General features: G+C 40.9%; 1 protein-coding gene across 1 annotated transcript; it reads right to left on the reverse strand.

Annotated features, from left to right (window-relative positions):
* Positions 1-2,063: 2,063 nt before the first annotated feature.
* Positions 2,064-7,866, reverse strand: PCDH20 (protocadherin 20). The gene is made up of 2 exons (XM_032611747.1): positions 7,365-7,866; positions 2,064-6,318 (listed from the first exon to the last, which is right to left on the reverse strand). The coding sequence occupies exons 1-2, from the start codon at positions 7,494-7,496 to the stop codon at positions 3,598-3,600; spliced, it is 2,853 nt and encodes a 950-aa protein (XP_032467638.1). The 5' UTR covers positions 7,497-7,866; the 3' UTR covers positions 2,064-3,597.
* Between the last annotated feature and the right edge of the window lie 2,075 nt (positions 7,867-9,941).

Consider the following 9,941-nt stretch of genomic DNA (forward strand, 5'->3'; position numbering starts at 1 on the left):
AAAAAAAAGTGCTACTATTTTAAGAATAATTACAAACAATAACTGACATTTAAAAAATGATTATAGACTGTAGGTATATATGTATATACCATCTGAAAAGTATTCATGATCTTTTCTTATCGGAAATAGACCTAACTAGAAAAAAATTATGGTGGGTGTTTTGCTCAGGAATTACTGATTTTTTTAATATGATTGATTTTTTTCTTCTTTGAGTCCATTTGCATAACTGTCAATCCTCTTCCTTTCTATAAATATTTGTTGACTGCTCACACTCTAAAGGCACATTGCGAGGCAGAGATTGCACAAGTCAGTAAAATGTAATTGGTAGCACTGACTGCTTTCTTGCAGTGAGCAAATCTACCTCAGAGTGAGGACAATGTTCAGGTATCTATGTTTCTGGTGTCTGTGAGCTGAGGCTGCCCAGTGAATTGAAGAGCACCATATGCTCAATGCTGTCCTTTCATTACATTCTTCATTGTCTGCCAAAAGTCAGGACCCCACAGAGTCCTCATCTCACCGAGGAAGGAGAGATTGGAACCCGAGTCTCCGTAAACTCAAGCGAGGATTGTACAATTCTTCTTTTTACAGTTGTCAATCGAAACATGTTCTGGGAGCACAAATTAGAATCCTTATGAGAGCTATTACTGCAATCAAGTCCACTTTATACACCTTCCCTAATATTGCTTCACTGATAGTATTTCTTAGGCAAGATTATATCTGGTGTTTTCATAAAACACATGCAAAACACCCAAAAAGACAAAGGATTTGGATTTTATTTTTAATACACTAATAATACAAAATTGTTTTAAAAGAAGTGTCTCTTTTTCCTTTTGCTTTTAACTGCCATTGATAAAAGCATAACTGCCAAGAATACTTTTTTTTTTTTTTAAATAGGGTCAGGGCCTCTAAAGAGTCAAGTAAGGTAAATTGTTTCCTCCCTTGTAGCTGAAATTGTTATGTTGTTTTAAATTTCCAGCTCCAAATTAATGAACAGTTTTCTCTGTAGTGTAAGAATGGGTTTGGCAGTGTGAAGATCAGAGCAATCTCTTCTTCATTAAATTGGGCAAAGAGTACTCACTGGTTCTCAAACTGTTAAATGGATATTAGGGTTTTTAATGAATGGAACATTTATTTTTGTGCCAGCTCAACTAACAACATTGACATGATTAGCATACATTTTGGCAACCGTTCTAGCGCAAGGTGTTAGAAAAAAGGGGCTTTTATCTTTGAGCTTAATTTACTTTAACTTTCCTGGTTATATATATTTTTAAAGTGAATGAGATGTTTTTGTAAAGGAAATCTTGGCACAAGAAGTTATTCAGAAATATGTCCTTTTATTAATGTTACAGGCATTTTTTTCATGCTAGCGATGAAATCCATACCCCAAACACATGAACCTTCTTCAAACTCATAAAAGAATAAAATGTTTTGTTATTTATACTGATAATTAAATCATTGCATTTGTAGAGGACTTTTTTTTTTTTAATGGTGCTACTTGTTTCACATGTATTTCTTTCCTGTAAAAGAGAGAAATCAGATATAAAAATGACTGGTGGAGGATGGTTTCCTCCACTGCTCTATATCAATTATGAATGAAAAGTTTGGGGGGTTAAATGATCTTACTTTCTTAGCTCAGTGGCCTCTCATAAAAAAGGAATTTCCAATAAAAATATATTTCCTTCTTGTAACAAACACTACTGCCTCATATGCTTATTATTTTATTTATTAAAATTCTCAAATTGAAGAAAACAAGAAAATGAGTTAATACCTATTCAAAAGGTCTTGAGTTTTTGTATTCAATTCATTTTTTGCAATGTGTTTTTATTTTAAAATTTATTGAAAGCACTTGTAACACAGCTAACAGAGGATTTGTTATAAGTATGTATTAAAATGAGCGTTTATAATTGATTCTAAGTCATAATAAATTAATATGCATGTACACATGCATGGGTGTAAATTTTCATGTGAACTTCTATCAAACACATAGGCATACTCTTTTTCTATTATATATATACATATATATGTGTGTGTGTATATATGTCTATAACTACACATGTATTTAATAATAATTTACCAAATGTTTAATTAAGTAATGAATTAGTTTAATATAAATGTTAGCATAACAGAATATTTGGTTTACCCACATTTACCTCTAAAAGCAAATGAATGCCATTAACAGGAGCTTCAGTAAAAGAACGAGCCCATGTTCAAATATAAAACAGTAAAAATGAGAATGAAATTATGAAAATATATACCTTTAATTTGCAGACATAGAAACACTTTTGGTACAGTACAGACACATGATGCCCAAAAGTAGAATGATCCAGTTTAAGCTAACACTTATTCTTTGTTTACAAAGATAATTTTGCTATAGCTCTCATATAAAATAAAATTTCCAGCTCACACATGGAAGTGAAGATGATCAATCACTGATAAACCAGCTTGCTTCACTGCAAAGTGTTCAGTAAAAGCTAAATTATCAAAGAAATCTGCTGCTGGGCTTACAAATAAACTCTTGGACCTAATCCAAAGCCAAAGAAAAGAAGCCAGAACCGGTAGCCAACAAACCTAAACAACAAAAAAAAGATAAGTATAACTTTCATAGAAAAGGTCCAGCTAAAACAGCAAGTAGTGTCCACCAGCTTCTAGAATAATTTTGTTTTAATAAGATTTTTCTTTTTTTCTGTAACACATGAGTTTAAGTATATAAGAATCTAATACATAACCCAAGTATAGAACACTACTGACAAGTTGTGAAAGCATGAATATGTCATGAACACCTATGAAGCAACTAAGATTGAAACATATCTTTGCTTCTGGCTGTTTCTCTTGGACATAATTTCTAGTTACATTTTCTTTAAGAAAGAATATATATATTTTCCCTTGTAATAATAACAAGTGCAGTGGTAAAGCAAACAGAAAGCAACCAGAGTACACAGAAGGCGAATTAATCTTCAGCACGTCAGATCTTTAACACATGGTAAAGCGTTTATCCTTGCTAAAAAATAATTGCGCTTATTTGTGAAGTCTTCTCTTTCAAATTATACATTATGCACTTGTGAGGTAATAAACATTCTGTTTACAAATGCATTTCTTTTCTTTTTTATCATACATTTAAGTGGAGTGACATTCCATTTACTTTAATTTCATCTTTGTTTAATGTTAAAAACAATATATTTAAAATAGACTCTTTCATTAATTTCATGTACAACTGTCATGTACAATACCTTAAAAGAGTTCCCTGCAAAGGAGCAGCTGATGCCCTCTTGTGGTTAAAGGACTTTTTTAGCCAAAAATGCAATGTACCATTTTCTTACCTTATTCCCGGGTTTTAACAATCATCTGCTTGGTGTATGAAAGCTGCAAATCATGTCCAAGCTTTTTTTATAACAGTTCCAAAGCTGTTAGTACCAATTTTCATTAAAAAAATGCTGTACACATTTTATAACCTCTGATTTTGAATTTAAAAACTTGTAAACAGCTATTTACAATACAGTACAAGTTATAAATTAGATGTCCAACACTCTTTGGGTGGTGAAGACTCTCCAAAGTCAGCTAAAACATCTCTGTTACTCCACAGCAAAAAAAAAAAAAAAATCAAATATTAGAAATATCCATTGGTTTCCTCTCTCTCATATGCAAGTCAATTTTTCCTTTTAATTGAATTTGTACTTCCAAATTTTCATCCTCCCTGTGATGCCTTTTCCCTCTCAAACAGATGTATATGCCCATCCCTGTTACGAGAGTGATAGAACCCAAGCTTATTACAGACAGAGCTACTAAGGTGGGCATACAAGACACAGGCTCAACTTTCCTGTGAGTCGGTTCTATTGAGATTTGTGGTTCTTTCTCCTCTATGTTAATTTCTGGTTCCTTTCTTAAAAGACTCTCGATGTAGCTCTCATTACTGACAGTGTCATTGACAAATAGGTTCACCATGACCGTGGAATGGAGAGGTTCGGGATAACCGTGATCACTCACTTTCACCAGTAAACGATGGAGCCCATAATCTGTCTGCAGCAATGCCTCTTCCAAAGTAATGTTGCCAGTTTTAGGGTCAATCCTAAACGACTCAGGCCTAGGACCTCTTCTCCCTATGATGCTGTAAGCTATGACAGCATTCATGCCTGTGTCTTTGTCAATTGCATAGACCTCTGTAACTGGGGAGCCAGGGAGAGTAGAAGGTAAAACCAACAGGTAAGACATGTTAGATTGAGGAAATAAAACAAGAGGTGGGTTGTCGTTGATATCTAGAAGGAGAATTGTGATTTTTGTGGTAGAGGAGAGGGGAGGCTCACCTCCATCAACAGCTTCAACCCACAAAGTATAGGAGCTTTGCTGCTCTCTGTCCAAAGAGACTTTGGCTCTCAGCATGCCCTTTCCTGTGTCTATGACAAAAATATCACTCTGGTTCACCACGGAGAGGGCAACCCATCCATTTTGCCCAGCATCGGCATCTGTTACACTAATTATTCCAATTTCACCATATCCTGGAAAGTTTTCTGGCACAAAGAAGCTGAAGTCCTTGTTGATGAACCTAGGACTGTTGTCATTTTTATCCAACACTGTGATAGCCACGGTGGCTACTGATTCTTTGGGTGGCTTCCCAGAGTCAACAGCTCTGACTGTGTACTTGTACTTTTCTTTCTCTTCTCGATCCAGCTGAGTAGAAACTGTCAGAACTCCTGTGACACTGTCTAAGGAAAAGTATGATGGAGCATCAGGTCCCAGAAAATATGAAACTTGTCCCCTCTCTCCACTGTCAGCATCTGTAGCATCTAGCTTAGTCAAAAAGGCATTAGGTGAGTTGTTTTCTTCAATGGTTAGTTCCATCAAGGGTTGAAGGAAAATAGGAGCATTATCATTGTCATCTAAAAGTTGCACTTTAATCATTTTTTTGACATGAAATCCCTCAGAGTTCCAGGCTACCACAGCTATTTCATAGAACTGCTGTAGCTCATAATCCATAGGTTTTGTGGTTTCTAGCAGATATTCATTACTGTATGGTTTGTAGGGTGATAACCTAAATGGTCCTTCACCATCCAAGTAGCAGTTAACCTTGTATTTACCTTCTGGATCTCTTATGGTGAAAAATGCAATTGGAGTTTTAACAGGTTCCAGTTCTTTCAGGTAAACAATACCATCTATCTCATTCGCTATATAACGAGGGACAATTTCAGGTGGTCTGAAAATGACTTTGATAATGGTCACCAGGGCAGTTATCATAGCAGGAATGCAGCCCGGCCCATTAGCAAGAATGGTGAGCTTGTGTGTTTGCAGAACACTTCCCCCAATCTTACTGAAAAGTTTAATGACTCCAGTGTTTTCATCCAGATGGAATAAATCCTTGGATACTTGTGGAACTTTCTGGCTGTAAGAGTAGGTGACCTGAGCATTGTTTCCCAAGTCTCTGTCCACAGCCTGGACAGCTGCAATCGGTGTGCCGACTGTAGCATTCCCATACACAGTGGCATTGATTTGTGAGTCTGTGAAGAGAGGGCAATTGTCATTAATGTCACTTATGCCAATGGTGAGGGTGGCACTGCCCAACAGTGGTGGAGACCCACCATCCTCAGCTATGATGATGCTCACATACTGGTCCTGGGTCTCCCTGTCCAACAGTCCCATGACAATTAGGTAGGGTGTTCGCTCCCCATTCTCATTCTCCTCCACGTCCAGGGTGAACATACGATGGTAGTCCAGCAAGCGGTAGGTCTGAACTCCGTTAGTGCCTGTATCTCGGTCCATGGCAGGATGCTCTATGGCCAGCCGGGTGTTTACAGGTGCATTTTCTGGGACCCAAACCGATATTTCGGAAACAGGGAACTGTGGGGCATTGTCATTGATGTCCCGGATAGCGATTTTCACCTTCACAAACCTAAAGTATTCCTGAGGCAGGACCAGTACATCCAGAAGCAAAAGACAAGAGTCAGCGGAAGGCGAAGAGGAGATGGAAATGCTGCTCCACCAGGCAGCCCCTCCACCTCCTTCAAGACACAGGGCCTCCCTGTCGATCTCCTGGGCAGAAGTGTGCAGCTCCCCGGAGCGATTGTCTAGGATCACGTACTGACCACTCAGTCCCTGGGAGGCCAGGCTGAAGGAGAGAGGAGGGTTCCGCTCGGCGCCGCTGTGCTCCGGGGGCTGCGACTGCGGGTCCTGCCTCCCTGCTCCTTGCACCAGCCGCAGGTCCTCGGCCAGGCTGCCGATGAGCACCCCCGCGGGCAGTCCCTCGTTCAGGCTGTACAGAAGCTCCGTGGCCCGGCTGTAACTCGCCAGGCAGTTGAAGGGTCCCACGAAGAGGAAAAACAGAAGCAGATGCTGAACGTGGGGGGTGGAGAGAAGGCTTATTACACACACGCGGAAAACACAGAGCTTGGAGCCAGAACCATTGCCCTGGGATCATTCTGGCTCCATCCCCATTCCCAAAGGCAAACGCTCCAGTCAGAACGGGGTGAAAAGGAAACTTGCTATAAAGGAGAGATCTATGGGGCAACAGTGTCTCCAAAACTTAATTTTTTTCTTTACTTTCTACATCTCCCCCCCACCCCTGCCCCTGCCCGGCTCCCCATCACCACCTCGCTCAGTTAATATTCGGAATCCCAAACCATAACTCATCCCTGGAAGTACATGTCGGAGTGGAGAGGACTGCGCAACGCGACAGAGAGACCACCAGGGTAGGTCATGGGGAGGGAGGGGGCTGGTAGTGGAGAGGACCGAGAGGTGAGCACTTTATTTTCCATTGAAATGTTTCTACCACTAAGATCCCCAAAATGCGAAATGTGTTGCATCCCTTGCTATGGGACCGATAACAACAACAACAACAACAACAACAATAATAATAATATAGTAACTCTACCCCCTCGGACTCCCTACCCCACCAAATAAACGCTTTAGGTCGGAAGAATTGATTTTCATTTTAGTACGTATCTAAACTCAAATCGAAAGGATCTGTATTTCCACCCCCTAACAAGCTCTCACTAATCCCCCTCCCTTAGGGAAAGAAAAGTAAATGTGGGAAATGATTATGCAAAAACAATTTGTCAATTGCAGTAGACAGTCACAGCCAGATGCTGGCCACAGGAAACAATCTACGAACCCCTTTATCTCAAAGCCAATTGAGCACACTCCAGCCTCCTCCACCTCATCTGCCTACATTTCTGCTTCAGAAACTTCTCACGACCCAGGGACTTGCCTATTCCTTGCTAAAATGCAGACACATTATCCCAAACTCCCGTTCCCTCCACCCAACCTTCCTGGGAAGTTTGAATTAAGGTAAAAGATTTGAGAAACCATAAAGGAGTGGGAACTGCCCCACAGTACTGTAACTTGTCGGGGCCGCGAGGCTCGTGGACCCCTACCCTTACCGGTAGGTTTCTGTGGCTGGTGCTGCTCCTGGAACGACTTAGACGCCCCATATCCAGGCGCGGGTGCCAGGTCGCCGGGCGCCAGCTCACTGGCAGGGCCCGCGAGCTGCGCGCATCCCCTCGGCTGCGCATTCCCTTGGAGGCTGCAGTCGGCGCGCTCCTGACGGGGAGGCGGCAGAAGACACTCCCTCTCTGTGCATGCAAATGGCTAGGGAACTTCAGCCAATAGTCACTGGCTCGTCAGTTAAGGACAGCAGCTCAAGGGGGGGCGGGGGGCAGAAAGATGAGGGGGTACCGAGGCACGGTCATGGTTTCCCGTCCTGGACCTGGGTTAAGTCCAGACCCCGCCTGAGGAGCCAGAGCGGGGACTTGCCTCTGAAGACGGCGACTAGGCGCCACCCGGTCGGACTCCGGGGCACTTGTCCACCGTCCTCCCTCCTCGCAGCACGAGTCAGGACCCAAGTTCACAGGTTGCGAGCGTGAGAGGGAGAATTAGACTAAATTAATAAGCTTGCATTTATATCTGATTAGAGAGAGAGGAAGTCGGCACTACGGAGCAATCACAGGCGCGATCCCCAAAAGCCTGCTTTGCCACCAGTTCTTCCGAGAGACTTGGATCCAGCAGTGTTTGCACAGAGAAAGAAAATCCACTTTCTCTGCAGAGAGAAGGAACTTCAAACTCTTAGTAAGGCGGTCTGAAGCAGAGACGCAAATATATGAAATCGGTGAAGGTTTCGACGTGCTTTAATTTTGAAGCTTCGCAGTTGGCGGTGACAAAGCTTCTGCCAATTTCCTAGTTGTAGGCGCAAGTGTCTCTGGGTGTCTGCCTTGTGGTCTTTTGAGACAACCGCGGCTTCTGGCTAAGGTAAAGAGCCAAGAGGGAGAGTGGCAACAATTGCTTGGTAACAGAAGTGGTTCTGCCTGCAAGCAATTTTACTAGATTTCTCTAAGGGATGTATTTTTCTTTTTTTGGAGGGCACTCACTGAAGCCTAGGTTCAAAAAAAAAAAAAAGGTTACATTTCAAGTTATTACTTTTTTTTTTTTTTCTTAGAATTTTTACTGGGAAAGGAATTCTGAAGGAGTGTGGTTGAGAATGCTTGGCTATCCCCTCTGGCTGTGACACTAAATAACCGTATGACAAGTTTCCTCATTTATAAAGTCAGGGCTGGTAAGAAGCTCCAGTGCATTAAGTCCGTGAAACACTTTTTGATCTGCAGGGTGCGATGTAAGTAGTGGCAAAGACCATTTGCCTTTCCCTGAGTAGACATTTCTCTTCATCCCTAGGTTTCCATATATCCTGTGGGCTGCCCTGAGCATAAAACCCTCCCAGCTGAGTAACTAATGACCGAACCTGGAATAGAAAAGTCCTCCTCCTGGGTTAGAGAAAGATCTGACATCTTGTGTTTTCCATAGGATCCACTTCAAATTTCTTCTTCTACTGTATGCTAAATAGAATATAAATTGCTTAGCAGAGCTAATTTTTTGCTTCTGACCCTTCCTATTTTCTCCTCATCCCGACTAATCCTAGAGAGTCCTAAATAATTGATAACACACTACATTAAAACACCTGGTGTGTGTAACAACTTCTTATTGCACAAATGGGGCTGTACATGGAGTTCGCAAACAAAACTTTCTGTAATACATATCTGGCTTATAAAATCAGCTGCTTTAAGTTCTTTGGAGTGAAACTGGAATGCTGATGAAGTGGTAAACACACAGGAACATATACATGTACGTGTAAGGCCATCACACAGCTGATAAACAAAACACAGTCAGGCAAGTATGCTTTGCCTCTCCTTGCTTCTTCAGCTGCTCATTCTACCCTACAGTTGAACTTTTACCACATAATTGGTAAATAATTATACTTTGGGGTCTGTAGTTGAAACATATCTGACTCCAAAAATCAGTAGAAAGCTGCTTCTGAAATGTGTTTAGTTTATGTCTTCACACGATATCCACAGCTTCTGAAAGTTTGAGGCACATGGCCAGAATTAGGCAATCCATCCATGGTCAGGATACATACAGGCTAGACCCACAATCTGAATTAATTCTACATTTATACAGAGAGCAACAGAAGTAGAATCTATATCCCCTTACAGTTCATGCCCTCTCCAACAGGTTAAGATCACTCACCTATTTTGATGAAAATATAGGGATTTCTTTCTTTAGTTTATCCTTTGTTTACAAGGACACTACATTCAGCAATAGTTTTCTGTAGTGTTTCTAAAAAGCATGACCATATAAACTATAATGTAAGTTGAAACACCTAAATTAAACATTCTGGAGATAATGTTTGGGACAACAATAATAACCTACTTTGCTCTAAGTTACTGTGGTTATTGCAAAGTGCCTGCATGGAAATTTGTCATCAAGGCCAGCACAATTTGGGGGAATAACTTACATGACACATTCCAAACTGTTAACTGAGCTGCTTGTTATTATCTTTCCTCTTTGAAGATCTAAGTAGAGATTTCAACTGTAATTGGGCTTAAAAAAAAAAAAAAAAGACCAAATTCCCTTCTTTCTTCCCTTGTATCTTCTTACTGTGCACCATGAAAGTGTTCACAAACTCCTGT

Source organism: Phocoena sinus, chromosome 18, assembly GCF_008692025.1.
Source record: "Phocoena sinus isolate mPhoSin1 chromosome 18, mPhoSin1.pri, whole genome shotgun sequence".
Lineage (NCBI taxonomy): Eukaryota > Metazoa > Chordata > Mammalia > Artiodactyla > Phocoenidae > Phocoena > Phocoena sinus.